Below are 21,819 nucleotides of genomic sequence, written 5' to 3' on the forward strand. Positions count from 1 at the left end.
CTTGAACCACCCAAAAATAGCAACAACTTTGGTATCTATACAACTTGAGTCAGACACTCCCATAGCCGGCGAAGCCCCAACAGCAGCCAGGCCTTGGCTCTCTGATACAGAGCGTGTCACAGACTCACAGGAACCCCTCCACTCGCCCTGCCTCCGTCAGTGATGGATTACGCGAAGAGAGGAATGAATTGGAAAACACAATGGTACAACATTAATCTTGCCACGGATTGTAGAGAGGAGGGTTGTAGAGAGGAACAGGGACCTTTTGTAACAGCGACATAAAGTGAGATTGCTGTTATGTCTACTGTACTGTCTCCTTGTGCTTAGGTTCTTCACACGCACATGCTGTCTTGATCCCAAATAACTAAAAAAATGTCACATCATATTTTAATATTTGTTTATCCCTTCTAGGCGAATGTGTTCTTGCCAAAATATACAGTTGTTTCTCTTTTCTCTCCTTCCCTCAAAACAGACGTCGTTCTTTTAAATGTTCTTGCAAAATAAGCTCAAAGAAAAGAGTACCAAGATTTTTGACTGTGTACCAGTATTCAAATTTAAAACAGTCATGTGTAGCAACATTTTCAAGCTTTATCAACCAGATTTATTTAGGATCAAAACATGTTGTCATTAGACATGTTACTCAACTTTCCTCCTGTTGTTTGTACTACTTAGAAATTGTGCAACTCAAGCGTTTAAACTCAAAATCTACATTAGTGTCAGTCTAACATTGGACATTAACTGCAAAAATTCACTAGTCTTAAGATTATCTCTGCTAATGCCAGCACTATGGTGGCCTACAAGAAGATGATCATTCTTTGAGTGTACTCAGAATGTCAGGATGTGGGCAGACCCTGTCATCATTGTAGAGTACTCATCTGTGCTGTTGGATCCGTGCTGTTGGAATTTGGTTGCAAAATACCGCCATAGATTTTACAATCTAACACCACCAGTTCTACAGTTTCATTTAGCAGACGCTTTTTTTCAAAGCCACTGACAACACAAGCAAGAATTTTAACAGAAGGAAAAACCTAGTCAGTGCAACAAAAGTGCTACTAGTTATTTGGCTGCAGGTGCTGCCATGAAATGCAAGGATTTTTTTTTTTTTTTTTTTTTTCCCAGCACTGTCTTTTGTACTGCAAATGAAGACAATCTTCAAATGTTGTCTCAATCATCGTCTTACTGTCCTGCTTGTGCTCCTGTGACTGAGCTGTTGCTCTGGCATCAAGTGAAAATATAAGTATGAATGTACTTTTAATAAATGTGGGGAGAGGGGTGACCCAGCTGTTCAGGTCACAAGCCACATGAGGCTACCCTCAGGCGAATGGTCCTTGTTCAAATACAACCTGTGACCTCTTTCTCTCGTCACTTCCCACTCTCTCGGTTTCCTGCTCTAGCCACTCTCCTGTTCTCTCTGAACAATGACATAAAAAAAAAACTAAAAAAAAAATAAAAAAAAATAAAAATACTTTAAAAAAACTAAAAAAAAAGACCCCCCCCCAAAAAAATAAAAAAATAAAAAATAATAATAAATAAATAAATAAAAAGGAAAGAAAAAAATTGAAATGTGTTTTCGAAAGGTTTCAGGTTCATACAGTGAATAGTCTGACGTGAACAGCAGTATCACTTTAGTAAGATATAGAATCAACAATAAGAACTTGGTTCAGATTATTCTACAGTGACTGGGGCTCGAAGCAAGACCAGGTTTAGTAACGCCAACACTGTCAGTGAGTAAGTCTCTGTTTGACTGAAATGTCTTCTTGTTATTATGTTCAGTTGTGATTTGCTATTAGCTGAATTGTTACAGAAACCTTGATTTCAAAGAACTTCATGTATAAGGGCAACACACACTCAGGGCAACACACAAAAGGAGACGTCCTCATGTTTTTCTGTGAAGTCTCTACTGTTTTTTTTAGAAGTTTCCAGAAAGGATTATAAATTAAACAAGTAGGGTATTGTCACATCTGTAAGCTTAGGTTGTGCACTCCCTCAGCACATCAAGTCAGACAAGAATGTGAGAAATATGCCGTGTGACACAAACCCCAAATTCAAATGATTTCAGATGGTATAAAAGCCCTGAAGATAAGCAATGCAAGATTTGATGCTGCCCCATCATATGGATGCACATGTACCATCATTCATTCAGCTGCCAGGCAGTACTGTTCATTCCCTGCATGTGTGGAGAGGAGTCAGGGGGGAGCAGAGCCTCTGACCTCTCCTCTGGCACTCTGCTGCAGCCTCTGTCATGTGCAGAAATGTGAATCATGCAGCCATGCCTGGACTTATTACCCACACCCGTGTGAACATGTCTGTGTGCTCACGGCACACAGATGCCAACAGAAGCACGCAGGTACTTTTGTTTATTCTTAAAACGCAAACTGAAAGCTTCCATCTGAACGTGCAGAGATGCAGGTGCAGTGGGAGTCAGACCCAGGCTTGTGGGACTGCTCCGGGTGAGAAGTTGGACCTGATCTGCCTTCAGACTTCTCAGCTGGTGTACCCTTGAACTCGACACACATCCCATCTGTACAGCCAAATCCTCTCTGTGCTCTGCTCTGCAGCCCAGCCCTCAACTTCTGCCCCAAGAATTCATTAACTGCACGTCTCGTAGGTATTTATAGCAACACAAGGCAGTTACCCTCTCACCACCTTCTTACAGTCAAACTCATACAGAAAGTTCTGGTGCGCAGACATTGAGGTACAGAGTGAATCTGTGATGCACTTAGGGGGGAGAAATAGGCAGGGAGGAGGGGAAATCAAATTGTATCACCAAGAGGAGCAACTGCAGCAAATATATCCATCACAAAACACTAAACAAATTTCACAGTCTTTATTTTGTCGTCTTTGCAAAGTCTGTTAAATTGCTGCATTTTCCAGCTCCAGCATAATTATCCCCCTCACTTCATACTTCATTTACTGCACACAAATAACATTAAGGACTACTGCTTCAATCCAGCCTCACATAAAAAAGACAAATTGGATCATGTGCCCCAAAAAAATAAAAAAATTAAATTAATTTAAGGGAAATTAAAACAGCTTCAGAGAATGTTTCATCATTTCGATTTCACCGTGAGCAACGTGCATCCCCCTGCAGTAAACTACTGGGTAGCACACGGCTGTAAGTACAGGCCTGTGATGGAGAGTGTTGAGACTGTCATTAGTGGTGATCATGAGAGGGAGGTAATTAGTATTTGTGGGTTCGGGCTAATTGCTGAGATAATATGCAGACCTTGGTTTTCTTGCTGAGTGTTCTCCTGCAATTATCAGACAAAGGAAAAATCACAGAGAGGAAGAGGAGTTGTTGTGTCAGAGGGGTTGGGCAGGAAGATCCAGTTGCCAGGTGGAGACACCATCCGGAGACAGGATGTTGGGAGTTGGCAAATCAAAAGATGAGTATCCCTCATGCTGCGGGTGCGAACAAAATTAAAGAAAAAAAAAAAAAAAAGCAAAACAGTGAGATGAAGATGAGATGAAGAGGAGGGCAATGGTTTATTTGCTCTTTATGAAATAATACAGCTTCATCTTCAGTTTTTGTAGAGATTTTGTCACTTTGCTGACGACAGTCATTGGTTGCAAATCCAGTGATGGCTGCAGAATAACAAAAGCAACTACACTCTGGCTATACTGTTCATCAAAGAGGCATTATGTGATTTATTTGGATAGGGTGAACAACAGCAAAGATACACTGTGACATTCTGCCGAACAATTTACGGGCGAATCTTAACGCAGAAGTAGTGGTGCGTTACAGGGGCGAATCATTGAGTGTATGAAACAAAGACAGAGTCTCTGTAACGTCAGCCATTGGTTTCTGGAGAGGCATTTTGAAGTCCAGTGATGGCAAGCGTCATATCTGAAATGTGGACCGAACCTAATTTCCGATTAGGGCTGCAACGATTAGTCGACATAATCGACTATGTTGACGATAAAAATTAATCGATGCAAATTTTAATAGTTGACGGGTCGTATTATTGTTTTTATTGTCGTTGTCACATGGTGAAAGCAAATACCAGGGGGTGATACTCATTTGTAACTTCAGTTCACAGCATGAGGTGCTGTGTTATGGGATACTTTTATTAGAAAATATCACTAAGTTCATACGTGAGGAATATGGATGAGGAAAAATCTCCACTCCCACAGAGCGCTTTGCGCTGACGGAGGCTCTGCATTTCCGGCTTGAACAGCCAGAAAGCTCCCGGAGTTTAGCGTCTGATAACGTGATCTAGAGAGTCTCCTTCACTCTCTGTTAACAACAGTTTTTCAGGATCTGAGCCACGAACTAGTGTCAAAACTTCCCTAACTTTTGAAAAGAGAGGACATTTATCTGATGGAGCTCTCACTCTCAAGCTCACATTGCACCGGTAACACTCAGCGATAAGGAGGAGGGGCGGAGTGCGCATGAGCGAAGTGGAAGTAGCGCATGTAGAGAAACGAAACTAAACGCGTTGTCATGGAGAGCTGGGAGAGAGTCAGACGGGATCATACAGAGAGCAAAGCAAGCCCCAATAAGCAAATAAACATTAGAAAACAAGACAAAAGTCACCAATGAGCGGTCTTTCCAACACTGCGTACAACAACTTCATTTCCCTGTTACCTGCTTCATTCATTTTGAGATTTAGCCTATTTATTTTTCTGTAAAGTACATATATTTTTTTATGTCATCATGTATGAAATAAAGACAAACAAACAAACAAACATGACACAGGGCTGACCAATCAGAGGAGAGAACCTAACTCTGGGTAAATGCAGTGAAAATGCAACACACAGGTTGAATTAAAGGTCTGCACATTTTAAAGGCCAAATTAGGTTGAAACACAAAATAATCGTGGTTAATCGACTAATCGAAAAAATAATCAATAGATAAGTCGACACTAAAAATAATCGTTAGTTGCAGCCCTATTTCCGATCAACCTGGCTGTGAGTATTACAGACTTGCTAATGGTGGGGATTTTGGTCTAATGAAAGCTTCTCATGATGGTCGGATCATGTTCTTGCTACTTTTTATGATTACTTTTCTACCGCGACTACATGTAGCGATTGAGCTCACAGAGGATATTTGTCACTTCCAGAAAGTTGTAACAATGGGAAATACAGTGCTGCCCAGCACACCAATCATAAGGTGGCATGCAGTCCATGTCATTTCAGGCTGTGTGTGTTTGTTGGAAAAAAGCCAGGCTCAGCTGTAATCCTTTGTTATCTTCAAGTTATTTCTGTTAACCAGGTGTAAAGATGTTCAAATTTGGTGGGAAAATGGTAACTTAAACACAAGAAGTAATGGAGGTTCCTTGACTTTTGGAGCCAGCCTACTTTGCATACTATGAACACTTTAGTTTCAGTTTTTATTATTATTATTATTATTATTATTATTGTTTTCCCTGGAGGTTACACCACTAGGACAAAATTTGGTCGTCAACTAAATCAGGGGAATCAAGTCAATGGAGACAACAAATGTATTTTCAAAATGTTAAAAATTGCTTTGCAACTCGAGAGTTTGCAGAGTAGAAAGCCAACGCACCAACTCAGCCAACCCTGGAGCCATGCTGATCTGATTTTCATTTAATACAATTAGTCATCAAATTCTAGGATTGGCTACTTTTCTATGCGTCATGCCAATTTAAATTGTCATAGGGGTTTATTACGTCAGATAGACTAAACAACATTTAATCCATCTAAAATTTCTTCAAAAAGTCTTTTTCCTTGTTAAAATCTTTTCCTCATTTATTGCAAAAATATTTTTCTATATAGACTTAATCCAACAGATAACAGACTTTGCCACTAGCCAGATTAATTTCTTCTTCTTCTTAAAAAAAAGGGGAGGGAGGTGTAAGTCAAAGCACCAACAACCAAATTGTGATTTTCAGCTTAAGTTTGATGTAGCATCATAAATATGAATCTGTGTAACAATATCTATGGGTAGAATCTGAGCACACCTATATTTATAGTGTAAGGGTGGCACTAACTCATCATGGGCAGACCCTCGCATCTGCCATGTTGAAGTGCATATTTGTTTACCAACAGCTCTCATCCATGATAACTCATCTCCTCAGAGGACCAAACACATGCTCTCTCCTCTCTGGCGCTGAGACGCCTGGTTTCTGGAGCAAATTAATTCCCAGTTGGAGGATGACTGTTATGAATGGGTTGGGCGGAGAGAGATGGATGGTCTCTCCATTCTCCTGCACAGCCCTCCTGGTAACAAAGATGCTGCAGCTTGTCCTACTTTTGGGTGAGGAAAAATGTGGCTTTGTACCGTAGCCCTGGGGACTGGCTGTGGGTCTGGGGGGGTCGCAGTGTTAACAGACTCGGAGTGAAAAGATAACCCAGAGGAAATCCACCAAGAGAGGGAATGATGTGGAGCTGTGAGGTTTGGTGCTGCACATTGATTCTATCCCTCCTCAGATACAGGCTTCTTGTTTGAGAGAGTCTGCTACACTACTCTGACATTTGGTGTGTGTGTGTGTGTGTGTGTGTGTGTGTGTTTACGTGTGTGTGTGTCTGAGGTTCATAGCAAGGCGGGCTCATGACATTCAGTCTGTGGCTCATGATGTTGTGTGAGGCTTGTGATCTGCTGCTCTGCCTTGTTGTAGACAGCACTTATCTTCTGTGAACGCTTTCTGTCAAAACCCCAAAGAAAGTTTATCTGAGCATAAAATAAGAAACACAACTCAGCACACAGCATGACACAGCTGTGGTAAAACTTCTGTTCCTCTAAAATGTCATCTTATCAAATATTAATGGAGCTAAAAAAACTAAATTGAAAATAACAAAAAGTACATGTTTTGGATCTTGAACACAACCATTGCAGACAGCATGCGACTGAGCACCTGTACACAGAGCATTAGTGAACCATTTTATTTCTTACTGGTTTCAAACAGTTTAATGCAAATTAAGAACTGGAAAAGCTTGGGGGGTAAACGGCAGCATCTGAAAAACAAACTGCTCTGCTGCTTTTTTCTTTTCATGAAACAAGAAAATCAAAAGTGCGTTTTCAACTCACTTGTGTTTATTTACATCCTAGTCTCATTCTTGTCTCCACCACATGCTCAGGCTAATTAGCACTTTCACTGTAGTGGTGTGATGTCAGAGGTGTAAGCTTGGTAGGCTCAGAAATGTTGATACCATTTCCCAGAGTGTTGAAGATGTGATGCCCCAGTAGTTTGTATGAGTTAACTCCCTTCTGGCCTATATTTATCTTCATTCATAATATTAAAAAAAACAGGTATTACAGTCTCAAAGCCATTCAAGTGGATCGTTTGTTTGACTTAAATATCTGCTACATGAGTGTATTATCAATCACAGATTTCCATAGACATATGTGACGTTGAATCTCTATATAATCTTCAATAACAGTGAATGTTTTGCGGTCTGTTTTCTTTTGGACTTCATTGAAAGTGAAGCACAGCCTCTTTATCCTGACTCCAATCATGATCAGTAATTGAATGGAGGCAGGCTGTATAGTATGCAAAAGATATTTCTTTCCATTGAACAGTGGTAACCTCTGGATTTGCATCCATCAGTAGTATGCAATTGAACTGCACAAAGTAATTGATGGGTGACTGTATCAGATTACACTGAATAATGATTTTAATTGGCTTCTGGTTTGGCTTTGTGGTTTGTGCGTGCACCCCATGTACAAAGGATTTTCTGTCTAGACAAAAGAGGTTTTATTCATAGACTGTAAATTTCATCACAGCTTTGATGGCTATATTAATTTTTCCATTCATTTTTTAGAAATTCAAATTTGACTTTTAAATTCCTGCTGAGTGGTATCTTAAGATGTAAACAAGTCTAGGAAATCAGTTTGAATACTCGGCTTTAGTCGTTCCCCCAACAAGCAAACATCATTATAATCTACTCACAGCTACGGATTTAGCAGGAAATGAAATTATGAACCATGGATTAGACTCAAACAGAAAGAAATTATTTCAAACACTCCTACAGTGAAACTTTGTTTAAAAGAAGCTAAAGCCCAATGTATGATGGACTGATTTATAATGACTACATCTATATGATAAATATGTAAAATGTGCTCCTTTTTCTCCTTCTTCCATTCACGTCTCTTACACCAGCCTGTTACTTCCTCTCTCATCAGTCACACCCACATCTGTCCCTTAAGTTCAAACTATTTCACTCTTTTTCTTTTTCTTATTCGATGCGTGGGTGTTAGCAGAGAGTTCAGAAACGATCACATTTCCATTCTCAGCTTGAAGAACAACCTCCATCTCTGGTCAGATTATGGGAAAACTGCTGCTGATGTCTGCTTGAATCCCTCTTAGTCTCCCTCTAAGTCTCCCTCTAGTCCGCTTTACGAGCTCACAAGCTTCTCAGATCCCCACAGTGCCAAAACTAGCCCACCAGGAGGGAAGAGGTTCCCACAATGCCCCCCCACTGTCACCAGTGGTTGAGGAATGGATGCCAGCTCCCTCTGTCATACCACACCACACTATGTAAGTGCTTCTGACATCTTCAAAAACTTTGCTGTGTTATTTCACCTTATTTAAGGACTGGTATCTACACCACAAAAGTATATCGCAAAAAGAAACAAAATGAAAACAAAACAAAAAAAAAAAACGAGGGATGGATAAAATAATAGTTTGTGACATTGACTAAGTAGTTTGTAAGCTTTCTGTAGCAGTCTATGAAAGTAAAGTTACAGAAAGTAACCTTATCTAAGGCATATACTTCTGTACAGTCCAACAAAAATGTCCAAACCGCACTTTTGATACTGGAGTCTCTTTGGTGGCATGTTGTGAGGATCCGTATGCTTGGAGTGCGTGCCACTCTTCGGCTGAAAGTAAAGGTCTCTGACATGACGTGATTTAAAATTCTCCACATATACCTTTTAAATAAATATTTAAAGCACAGAGCTTTTGTGAAACAATGTTACATGAGCATATTTATTAGCACTACAACTCAATTGGGATTGTATAAACCGCAAGAATCATGTGGTTAACAATAAAACAACTTAACATGAATTTTGGAAAATTAAAACCACAGTCATCATAGTTTAAGACACAAATATTCACACAAATGTGCTTTACAGTGGCTTGATTTTGGAGTTGAAATAAGAGGTGCAGTATGCTTTAACTACTCAGAACTGTTCATCAATGCAAAGGACGCTGTATGGTACAACAGTGTATTTAGAGTTGGGAAGCAGACTGTTAATGTCTGCTCTGCTGGGAGGATATAGTATTGAAAGAATTGTCAAAAATATTCTTCCTGTTGTCTACAGAAGCTATCGCATCGTGACATTTTGGTCACATTCTCGACAGGACTGGGTGAAATCATAATACATTCATAGGAACTCCTTTCACTGACTGATATGTGTGACATGTGGTCAGGTCGTCCCTAACAGTAGCCACGTATACATGGACCCAAATATTCCGCTTGCATTCGGTTTATTTTCCAGAACAGGAAGAATTTAGCCTTTGTATACACCTCATTTCAAAAGAAAAGTGCCAATCTGAAAATACATTTAATCGGTTTCATAGGGGTGGAACATTCCTTTCCCCAAACCGATTCAGGTATCATGTATCCACTCAAATGGAAAGATGTCAGGGTTCATTCTTTCAGGGGATGCTCGGATATGATGCAACTAGAGACATTCCTCAATTGTTTACGTTTGTTTACGTTTTTCAGCGCATGCCCCTTCGACTATTCTGTTTGATTATAGCGGCACATGTTGACCAGAGATTGGAATATTCTTTTCCATGTATGCTATTGTTTCCGGAAAAGCCATTCAGAAAGACAAAAAAATTCTGTGTAACATGTAACTGTGGCCAGTGATGGCTGGAATTGATGACCATTTTGGGGGGTTTTGATCAATCAGAATAAAGAATTTCACACAGCCTCTGATTGGTAGAAAATGCTGTCAAGGAATTTTCTGTATATATTGTATTTATTGATAACTTTCATCTGTCTTAGCTTAATACTGAGGCCACCAAAAGATGTACCAACAAAAACTTACGGGCAAAACTAAAATTCACAACACATAGTTTTTGATTTTGGCTTGGCCAAAAAGATTTCAACAGGAAAGCAGTCACAAACTCCTGGTTGATACATATATCTGTCTTTGTTCTGCATTTCTTAAAGAGCTTCTTTCTCTATTTCCTGAATCAAAGCCCCAGTAAACGGTGACTGATCCATGTTCCTGTGCCAATCCATGTTCTTCTCAGAATTCTAGTTTCCTTCATCGCCTCAACATGAGTGAGAGCAGCCCTGTCTATGGAGCTTTCTTCCAGCCGGACACCACCTGATTTCACTCATTATCCCGGCTCCTGAAATAGTCAGGCCTATTAAATGACTCTTAATCAAGACCACGCTTCATTAAATCAAGCAGACTTTTAAACAGCCTCTGTGGAAAGAAGTGTCGGGACCCCTTTGTCATGCCTGGAGGCGACTGCTGAGGCTTAGAGCGAAGCCTGTTAGAGGTCAACATCCCTGAATGATTGACTGTGTGGCAATGTTTGATTGATGAATGCTTGAGCGGTGTAGCGAGGTGAACACTGTCATGCACTCCTGCTGGTGTTGTGATGACCTGTCGACCTGCGTGCCGATCGCTCTGCTCTTTCTGTTTGATTATTCTACAGTTACCTCTTCATTAATCACCACTTGAATTTCTCAGCATTGATTGAGATCATTTTAATAATCATGACTTGTAGCATGCTATTTTAAATTTCATAAAGCACTTCTGACATTTTAATGCATCAGCATCGCAGAATAAGAAGTCAGAGGAGGGTGGGAAAAACTTCAACAACAAGATTCCTAAATGACTCTTAAAAAAAAAAATATCCATATTGGCAAGGATAACTAGAAACCAAAAACATAACGATGCACTAGGTAGTCAAACATCCAAAGCACAAAAAAGTAACAGGTTCTTTAAAAGGTGTGGCTTTTGAATTTATCTGTAGTTATTCTTGCAGAGGGAAAACCTTAAGAATTAATTTATCAGCCAGCAAACCACTGATAAGTCAAGAGCTTAATGAAAACATGCTGTGAATGACTGGGATCTTTGGAGACTTGATCTAATTCTGATCGGCAATAGCATTCGTCCAAGTTTTCCCTGAGGGGATTTGAAATATGGTAATCAAATTATGCAATCATGTTGTGCTTAACAGAGCAAATATCCAAAGACCTTGAAGCACCACTTTCATCAAGCCACAATCTATTTTATACACACTGTACAAACACTCGCATAATTACATTTATCATAAACGATAGTACTAGGGAAAAGAAACGTTTACAATTACACTGAAATCCAAGATTCCATAATATGAAGACAATCCCAAGGTCCTTTCAGTATGGAGAACTTCAGGGGGAATATATACAGTACAAGGGCTGCAATAAGAGCTCTTCTGGCTTTTTGTTTGATAAAGATGAGCAGCAGTGCTGAGTCAGCACGCCCAGCAGCATCTTCTGTTGCACCTTTTCAGAAAGAGCAATGAGGCTGACATCCACACATCTGAGAGCGCATCTATCTCCCCCAGTGAGGCGATCCTCTGCTCACAAACGTTCAGCGACGAGCATTTTGTTTCATGCACAGCATGTAGGATTCTACCCTTTTGTCAAACATCTTTCAAGAGAAAGATGTTTCATAATACCACCAGGCCACCCATAATAAAAAATAATCTGGCACCCTTCAGGATCTTTGATCCGCACAATTCATCACTTTCTGCAGAACCACAGCAAATTAGTCTGTTTTTGCACTCGTGGATTATACTGCCATGTTAATCCACTAAAATGGATGCATCAGGTCACAGCAATACAAAGAAGGTCAACAAATTAAGAATACAATGAAAAAAACAGGGTGGGTGAGAGGGGGTTGATTTCCTTATCTTGTTTCTACAGAGTGCTGCTCCCTGAGCTGCAAAACCATAAGCTGACAAATCTGTCTGACTGACAGTCGTGGAATAAAGACGGGCTTACAAGTGTTTTTACTTTGAGGAAATATATCTGATTGCTCTGATGATGAGCGACTGACTGAGGCTGTGGCATTAAAAAACATGTCTATTATCAATTTTGTCCGAAATTCCAAGCTAGGAACCCAAGTCTGCAACTTGTACTCAATACCCATGTATTGTTACAGCAAAAGTAAAAATAAATGTGTGCCTAGATGTGATTGAAGTCAGGGAAACATGTGGAGAAGTTCACATTTCAGGACTATAATACATACGTTCTTCTGCAAAGATGATTATATGTTGTGATAGCAGGCACTTTTAGTAAGTTTCTTTCTTAAATCTAACTTTTCACAAAATACTATGTTTATTTGTGAAATGCAGTTTGAATGTGTAGATGTACTGTTCATCGATCACAGCAAAAAGTTGTCTTTCTCTCTCTCTTAGGCTGCGTGATGTAACAAAAACCCCACCCTTTCCCTGAATAGGCTGTACGTCATATACATTCTCATTGTATTACTCACACATTTAGGTAGCTCTGGTTTCATAAACACACACATGCACACATACATGCACACACAAGAATGCACACAGGACTTGAAGGAGAAAATGTTTTCAGCATCAATAAATGCATTAGTTACGCAAGTGAGCATCAATGCAAAGGATCCCATACCAACGGATAAAGCACGTGCTGTGTATTTGCTGCAAAATCAGCCCTGTGTATAGGTCTGACAGAGTAGTATCACATTTCATTTGTAATCTAAACAAAGCACGGATGAGCATGCACATGATGAGAAACATTTAAAGTGAAAAAAGCATCAAGGGATGAAACATAGAAACCTATGATCAGGGAGGAAAACGTTTTACTCCTTGTCAATATCTGTCTCTTCATTGACCCTGAACAAACACATCTGTGGGAATCCAGACAAGAACTGCAGACCTTCTTTTCATGCATTTTCAATGACTACTGCTGCTTGAGTTAAAAGTAATGAAATATTAAATTTCAGTCTTCAATGCTCCTGAGTCCTGACTCAGGACTGCTCTTTTTATTACATAATCAAGTGTCTGTGAGCTGAAGTATCTCTGTCAAACAACACTTTTATTATAAATCCATGACTGTAATATGGAGCAAAGGATGCTGTTAACCACTGAGGGCTGTTTTTCTGTTCTGTGCTCTCTTGTGCTTCAGAAACAAAGCCAAATGATAATTTAGATAGTTGTTTTGATATTGTCAGAATGTAGAAAAAGCTGAGCTGCTCATTTTTTCAGCATGTTTTGATCATGTTGTGCCTCATTGTTCCAATTCGTCAGTATCTGGGTTGAGTTTTTGTCTTTGGTATTAAAACACAAAGTATGTTTTTATTTTTATTTATTTATTTTTTTGCATAAAGCTGACGTCAGATTGCAAGACGTCACGTGAGCATAAGCGTGCACGTTAAGAAACTAATGATTTTTGGTTTCCTGTGTTGAGGCTGCCCTGCTTACCTCCTGTTTACATTCACGGTGCACCTGCACGTGCAATGTGCGCGTTGTAGTTGCGCGCTGTTTTTTCTTCTATGGTTTTGTTGAAAGGAGATATACTATCATAGAAGTGTACTCTTGCTTTCTCATTCTGTCTTATCAATTAAGAAATTTCGTTTGCTGTCTTTTCAGCTGTGACTGGTAAAAGCACACGTCGCTCAGTTCAGGGTGAAAACGAGCACACATGTGTTGCCCATTCTTAAAAACAACACACGTGTTTGTGTTGCCAGCGCAGTTAGTTTGACGCCGAAATCTCTCCTTGCCTCGGACTAAGCTTGATTACATCACATCCCTGCTGTTAAAAATGCCCTTGACATGAACTAGGCTGCGTGTGAAAGTGCGCCGTGTTCACATGTGTCCTACCTCAGCCAAAACATCCCCCTCTCATGAACAATGAATAGACAAAAAGCGCTCCCTTCTTACCTGTAAATGCCCCTGGTACATATTGAGCATACAGTCAGTAGCAGGTCTCTCCAGCGGTGGATCTTGTTCAGACTTCTTCCAGACTTGTGAAGCAGACTGTCAGACTGGAAGTGTTGGCTTTAAAGGAGCAGCGGAGTTTTTAGCGAGGTGGGGGGAACAGGAGGTCCGGAGGTGCAGCACACAGAGGGGAGCTGTCCTCTCCTCAGGTGCTGAAGCTCACACTTTGGGCTCATCCAGGATCTCTCTGCGCCGTGACACCGAGGCGCGCCGGGCGCTGGAGGAGTGCGACGTCGGACTTCACTTTTACCTCTCCCAGTGTGAACGCTGGGTTCTGGTTTTATTTGTAATGAGGAAGTCTTACAGTCCTGTCAGGGGAAAAGAAAAATCACCGTGACTTAAGTCTTCATCCTGAACGCATCGTTTGGTTGTCCTCTTCTCTCTTCTCCTCCTCTCTCTGCTGTGCTTTAAGTGTTTGACGCTCTCCGGTGTTGGGGCTCCTCTTACAGTGCGCTCCTCTTTCCTGTTTGCTAACTACTCCCTCTGACCCAGCCCTCCAGTGCCTCCTCCGGTGCTGACGTACTCCACAAGGAAGCGCAGAGGAATATTTTAGTCATACTTGAGAGCATGTTAGACACATGCCAAAATATCATTTAAACTTTATTTTGCAAGTTTGTGTCTTTTTTGGAAACCACCCTGTATGTTTTATTCTTAAAGATCGAAAATAACTTTATAATTATGACCATAAGATTTGAGACACATGTCACCATTCCTCCCTCAGGCCTTTGCTCCACATGATTACGAATTGGGTCTGCAGTGTAATTTTCTTATTAAACTCTACAATCAAACTGTTTGTGGCACATGTGTGTGTGTGTGTGTGTGTGTGTGTGTGTGTGTGTGTGTGTGTGTGTGTGTGTGTGTGTGTGTGTGTGTGTGTGTGTGTGTGTGTGTGTGATATCTGCATGCCATAAACAAACAAATGAGTTGTTGTTCCCAGCTGTCCAATTAGATGAAACAATTATGTAACCAAAACTGTGCAAGTTAATTGTTTTCAGGTAATTATGTAGGGGAACTAGAACAAATCACTCTATCACTGTGCAAAAAACCATGGGTGGCGTAAAATTATTAACATCAGTCACATGTTTATACTCACCATTTTTCATCTCGTATGTCAACACACACACACACACACACACACACACACACACACACACACACACACAGTTTTTTTTTTAAGAAATCAGATTTCCAATCTCCTTCCCAGAGTCTGTGTATCTATAATTTTGCAAACCAACCTGTAACCTGCAATTATTTCTAAATCAGCTCAAGACTCAAACAGTGTGACACATTAAGACATGACAGGAGTGCTAATCAAACCCACTCTATTAAAACTGGAGGGTTTTAATAGAAGGATGGCTATTGAATACATATCAGAATGAATGACACATGACTTCACCTGGAGACATCGTACTAACAAAAGTGTCACATATCAAAGAATCAGATAATAAATATAGCAAGTTATGTTTTTTAGAAGTGATGGTAACAAAGAGGTATTTGATTAATTCAACCAATCAGAGAAATATGTGTATTACATCCATCAATGAAATTCAAAAACTAAAGAAAACTTTTGATTGCAAAACTTTGAGGATCCTTCAAACTGTGCACCAATGAGTGCAGAGGTGAGGGTGGAAAAGCAGACTTCTTCATCTTCCTGACAGGTGTGACATTGAAAGTACAAAGCCTGAACAGACCAGAACTGGTTGTGGGCATCCGGCACATAGAGCTCCCCAGGCAAATACAGGTCATGTCCTCACTTGCCTCGGACACTGTGGAGCACTTTATAGACAAGAACAGGACGTGACCTAGGAGATACACAAACAGCAGTCAGTGTACAGGACGCAGCACGCAATTGACCAGAGGTGGGAGTGGAGCGAGTTTGAAGAAATGTAACTGAGGAGAAAAATGACAAATGGGAGGAGGACTACAAAAATAAGAAGCATCAGAGAGCAGTTTTTAATTGAAGAGTAAAGATGGGAGAGGAAATCTTTCTCCAAGTCAGAGAGAGAAGTCACTTCTACTAATGAGAGAAGAGAAAGAGGAACTTTTCCTGTCTGTTAAGAAAAATCTCTTTGGGAAAACATTAATAACATGGGACACATTCTAATCTGTAACTTGTTAAAAATTGAAACATTAGTTACTAAAAGGGGCTGTGAGGACTAACCAGTGTTTTTCCAGGAGAAAGACTTTGTTTCCAATGAGCACTTGCACAAACTGTTGTTAGGACATGACTCACACCAAGTCATGCATTTGTTTTGAAGCATGAATGGAGAGTAGAAATTCTTTTTAACACTTTTCTTTTTAAAGACAACTTTGTATTGGATACAAAGTGATGAGGAAATGTGTTTGTTGTTCGAAACGTGACAACAACAAAACTTTGTAGACTCGGTTTGTACTGAAGTTTAGCATCCAGCTTTATTAAGTGCTGCTCACAGCCTGGTGCTCTAGGACATGGCCGTAACATTGGTGAATTATCTTTATGACCTACCGGTGCTCATCTTCCAAAAACAACCCCACCAAGCAGAGCAAACATAACCTCACTCTTCATTTTGTCAATAGGCCCTGAAGTTTAAACAGACCACTGTAGTAATAGGCCTATAACTGCTGCATGTGGGTTGTGATGCACATTATCACAAACAGCTTAGCTGGTGTTTTAGCCTTTAGCCTGTGTCCTTTCACTCTTACTACAAAAGTAATACAAGAAATTATTTTAAGCAGATAAAAAAGCATCTCTTCCCACTGCCAAACTTCTTTGACTGGGGTGGTGTTGTCATGGGAATGTGTCATGAATCAATCCTGACCTGGCTGACCTGATCAAGACATTGACAAATTGCATTTAGAAATAATCATTTTACCGCTGAGGACTTTATTTTAAATGTCGATTATGATCAGTCATATATCTAGAAGTGAGACCTTTTCTAAATCACTTAGAAAGACCTCACAGTGACTTTAAGAGTAAGCTGCCACAGACATTTTTATAGTTGGTTAGTGAGCATTGTGGGACAGCCCCCCGCTGTACAATTCAAAAACATAGAGATAGTGGAAGGGGTGGTAAAACGAGCATCATGGGACAGTGGAAGAAAAGGTACTGAAGAGAAATCTGTCAAAATCTAAAAGAAATGTCCACTGACACTGCTTCCCAAAGTCAATCCCAGGTAACTTTGAAAGGAGTTGGAGGGTGTGAAAAGAAGGGACATTTTCCCAAATGACTTGGGCTGTTCTCCAAACCCCCTACTATTTACTGTATGCGAATGTAGAATCTAGTAGGCACTACATACTACCTACTGCTTTTGCTTGTAGTATGTAGTATGACTGTTCTGTTGGGTCTGTTTTGTAGTATACTACTCTGGTTTCCAGTCTCGGAAAGCAGAGCTACAGATTTTTTTTTGCCTTAATTATAAATGTACAAAACAGTCTATGGGCAGATCTCGACAGTTTAGTTTTTTTGTTGATCATATCACACAGAATCATCATACTTAGTTTCTAATCTTACACCATAAGTTATTTTGTTTGCTGAAACTTAATCTGGAAGGGATTTTTGTTTAAATAGCTGATGAAAAAATCACTTCTATATAATCCACGTATGATTTAAGAAAGTGAATCAGTGGTTTAAATTTGTCAAAGAAATGACCTTCTTTTACAACCAAAAGTGACAAGATTTACCTGTTCTTCTTTCGCATCACTTCTATCTCACGCATCATCCAACGTCAGTGTTGTATTATAGGGAAACACTTTACTGCAGGTGATAAATGGCTGCTCAGTTCCTGAATACAGAAGTTAGGTTCACTGTTTCCTATAATGATTGCCTTTGAAATGTTAATTGAATATTTCAATTTCCCAATTAGCAGTTGATAGTTAGCTATTTGTTATTTAATTTCACAAAGTTCTTTAGTACCGAGTTGGTTGATATGCATAATTGAGATCACATGTTAAATGACATACCTTTAGGATTAGGCCTATAATGTTTTACATGATACAACTGAAGGCTTCAGATGCGATATTCACCAAGAGTGGGGTTGTAAATTGGCCTTACCCGATTGTGATAGACACTGGGAGTACAGGCGCACTGCAAAACAGAATCTGGCCAGAAGTTATTTGCCAATTTTCACCAAACTCTAACAAAATTTTAGGGGTGACTCCAAACTTTATCTTATTATTACCTAAGTGTGATGAAATTTGTGGACCTCTAAAGTAAAGTGTCACCTAATGTAGTTATAGTGCCGACTCATTCCAGCAGATGGCAGTAATTCACCTAAACCTGCCACCCACATGGACAAACAGCGTTAGCGCCATGCATTGTGGGAAACAGTATTCCAAGTAGACTGGTTCGTCGTATACTGAGCAATTTTCCTGGATCAGTAGGACATCCAGGGATTTTTGGTATCCAACAGATTTTGCAAGTTTTTGCAAGTTTTTGCATACTGTCCTACGGCATACTAAATTTTAGCCAAAATAGTAGGCACTGCTAGTGTAATAGGCGGTATGGAAACTGAAAAGTCCAACTCCGTATGGTTTGATGCCAAATTGAAATGTGAGATTATACAGTCCTCCAAGCCCTGGACTCAGCATGAACTTTCTAGCGGGTACTACAGTAGCTTCCAAGTCTGCAAGGTTTCTAATGTACCTAGTATCCATCAACTGTGGCTCTGACCAATGCATGACACGACTCCAAAGTGTAATCTAGCCTCAGGAAATTCATCCTCATTGGTAATGCAGTGTTACGCAACACACTGAAAGCCTTTGACAAAGACAACACAAACACAGATGTTGCTTATAATGCAAATTCTGTGGGAGTTAAACAATTCACCTCTAAGACTGGACATGATTAGCTCCCCATGCTAAGGTATGATGGTAAGAGAGGCTACAAAGTGTACTAGAGCCAGTCAAAGATTACTGCCCTGAGAGAGAAAGTAGCACCAAACATGGTGCCCAAGACCCCAACACAGTGGGGAAAATATTGTCAACATATGAGGGTATTATCATACTTGGCAACAGCATTATAATTTCACTGTCAGTGAGACAGCAAATGTTTGAGCTCACACTGTCAGACATCAAAGCCTGTTGAAATGCAGGGAACAAGCAAAGGAAACTGTGTGGTGGCCTAAAATATCTGCCAGTGTTGAGCACATTGTGGAAACCTGCCACTTTTGCCTGGAAAACAAGCAAACAGCACAACCAAGCAATACAGCTGACACCTCTCTACACAGGACGATGGCTTCACATAGCCACAGATTCCAGGTATGAGTGTCAAGTCCAGAAGGATAAAAATCAGGTTGTTAAGCAATTAAAAACAGAAAGATTTAGCTTTGGTACAGTGATCGGCAATGACATTTCTTATCAAGCAAGACCTGGAAAGATATTTGCTGTTGGTAGGACAGTTTGCATGCCAGTCAACTTGTATCTTTGAATATGATGACTCACTATAAACCAGGGGTGGACAACCTGTGGCTCCTTGCCTTTCGGTGTGCGGCTCTTTGATCCATTCATTATATATATATATATATATATATATATATATATATATATATATATATATATATATATATATATATAGAGAGAGAGAGAGAGAGAGAGAGAGAGAGAGAGAGAGAGAGAGAGAGAGAGAGAGAGAGAGAGAGAGAGAGAGAGGGAGAGAGGGAGAGAGAGAGGCTGCACGGTGGTGCAACGGTTAGCGCTGCAGCCTCACAGCAAGATTGTCACTGGTTCAATTCCCCACCTCGGCCGGTGGGTCTTTCTGTGTGGAGTTTGCATGTTCTCCCCGTGCATGCGTGGGTTCTCTCTGGGTACTCCGGCTTCCTCCCACAGTCCAAAAACATGCTTACCAGGTTAATTGGTCACACCAAATTGTCCCTAGGTGTGAGTGTGTGCGTGCATGGTTGTCTGTCTATGTGTCAGCCCTGTGATTGACTGGCGACCAGTCCAGGGTGTACCCTGCCTCTCGCCCAATGATTGCTGGGATAGGCTCCAGCCACCCGCGACCTTAAACAGGATAAGCAGTATAGAAAATGGATGGATGGATATAGAGAGAGAGAGAGAGAGAGAGAGATGAGTAGCAGTGTACTGATCAATCTAAAATATTGATATACTGATGCCAACGTTGAGATCAGTGTTGTTCAATATTTGGGTGCACACATTGATACTTAAGTTTTAGTTTCTCTTCTCTAGTACAAATTTAATCACACTAACAAACACAATAAACCTCGCTTTGAAAATTGTAAATGTTTTGAATTTCATTTTATGTCATTTCGTTTATGTGTGAGAGGAAGTGTGTTTATAAGACCACGTGCGTTATTTGGCTCTCTGTAGTACCACGGTAATTTTTGTGGCTCTTGGTCTCTGACTGGTTGGCCACTCCTGCTATAAACCGTAATTCTTGATCAACATTTTAGACTTTTGAATGGTGAGAGCCTGCTCTGGAGATTTCTCCATCAACAGAAAAATGTCAAGAGCTTCTTTTATACCTGTAATAAATGGATTTACTTTGGCTGTGAAACAGGAAGTGGTAAAGAGAGGACAAAATATTCACTCATCACTTTTTATTATGATGTTCATCTTGATGAGATTAAAAAGTTATCACAACCCGATCCAGTAATAGAGTAGCAAGTCTAGAAAGCCTACAGTTCTTCATATTAGTCTAAAATGTCATTTCTGCTTTATACTTAAACATTACACAGATTGCCTTCCATCCAACTGTAAGTCCCCATCTGACCGATTCCAAAACTTGTCCACAATTTGCTGTTGCACCTTACTTTCTAAATCTTGTTAAATGTGGTTTAGTACAAGATCTTTTTTATTATTAAATTTCCAATTTAATTTCTATAACTGGGTTTTCCTCCTTGAAGTATTTAGTGCACAATAGACAAAGCATGCTGTTACTTGAGAAGATAGTTTTGTTTGGATAGTCCTTCATGGAATAAATTAAGCAAAGTTGTTCCCATCCAATTACCTTTACTGATAAAGATATATTATATCCTCTTGTGATTCACTGTGGAGCACATCAGGGCCTCCGTCTATCTTTGTTTCCGTTTATCAATCACTGAACCACTGTCTGCTATCAAGCAGAGTTCTTTTATAACATATACATGTAAGGTTGTAAACTTCACTTTTCACCATATGCTGATGACTTTCATTTATACATTACCAGCCTATCATCATTAAATGTCCTGTTTCAAACCATGCTATTTTAAAGGTTCAGGAAACTCATGCTACTCTCCTGAGCTGCTGATGTATTTCCTGGGATTAAATTTGAGGAAATACTTTCAAAATTTTGATTTATATCAGCGTCATTGGCAGCAAAATTCAGAGGATCCTTTACCACTGAACTGGCAAAGCAAAGAGGAGCAAATTCAACACAATAGCTTAAAACTGACACATAACACATTCCAGCTTTGTTGAATACACAAGGACTTCCACAGATTGACACTTAACATTACTGGAGCCATGTTCATGGCCACCCACCCACTGAATGCTTCTCTTATTTACTCTTGTTAGCTTTGTTTTTGGTCTTCACAGACTCCTGTGGGAAATAAACAGTATTTTAGCAGTCAGCTGTTCCACTTTGGTCATCAAGGAGTTTGTAACAACATGGTCAGCAAAAAGGTGCTATTTTTATTGTTTTATTTTTTGGAAAGTGTTTGGTTTCTGTGGGTGAAAATAATAGCATGAGAGCTAAGAGAATGAACCAAACAGTAAAAGTTGCTGTATTAACAGCTAATAATGAGCTGTATGTCTTTATGAAGCCTTATATAGCAGAGATGTTACAACAGATGAGCCTTTTCCAATGGTAAAATATAATTTGATATTTAGTGTTTGTAAGATCATCATCCACTTTTAAGGATACTCTTATTCTAGAAACTACTTTCTATAGCCTGCACCAGATCTGTACTATCTTCACCTCATTGTTGCACTAAAGACAGTTATTCTCACTGAATAA

The 21,819-nt window shown here is 39.9% G+C and overlaps 1 protein-coding gene across 3 annotated transcripts in view; it reads right to left on the bottom strand.

Moving 5' to 3' along the window:
• Positions 1-14,340, bottom strand: part of pex5la (peroxisomal biogenesis factor 5-like a) — a 104,099-nt gene extending 89,759 nt beyond the window's left edge. For all 3 annotated transcript variants that reach the window (XM_074667544.1, XM_074667543.1, XM_074667541.1), the window contains exon 1: positions 13,833-14,340. In XM_074667544.1, the coding sequence (XP_074523645.1) occupies positions 13,833-13,862 (30 nt within the window). In that variant the 5' untranslated portion in view covers positions 13,863-14,340. The remainder of the gene's footprint in view (positions 1-13,832) is intronic.
• Between the last annotated feature and the right edge of the window lie 7,479 nt (positions 14,341-21,819).

The sequence above is a fragment of the Halichoeres trimaculatus genome, unplaced genomic scaffold (genome assembly GCF_033239565.1).
Source record: "Halichoeres trimaculatus isolate MK-OKI-2021-1 unplaced genomic scaffold, fHalTri1.1 fHalTri1_scaffold_4, whole genome shotgun sequence".
Classification (NCBI taxonomy): Eukaryota; Metazoa; Chordata; class Actinopteri; order Labriformes; family Labridae; genus Halichoeres; species Halichoeres trimaculatus.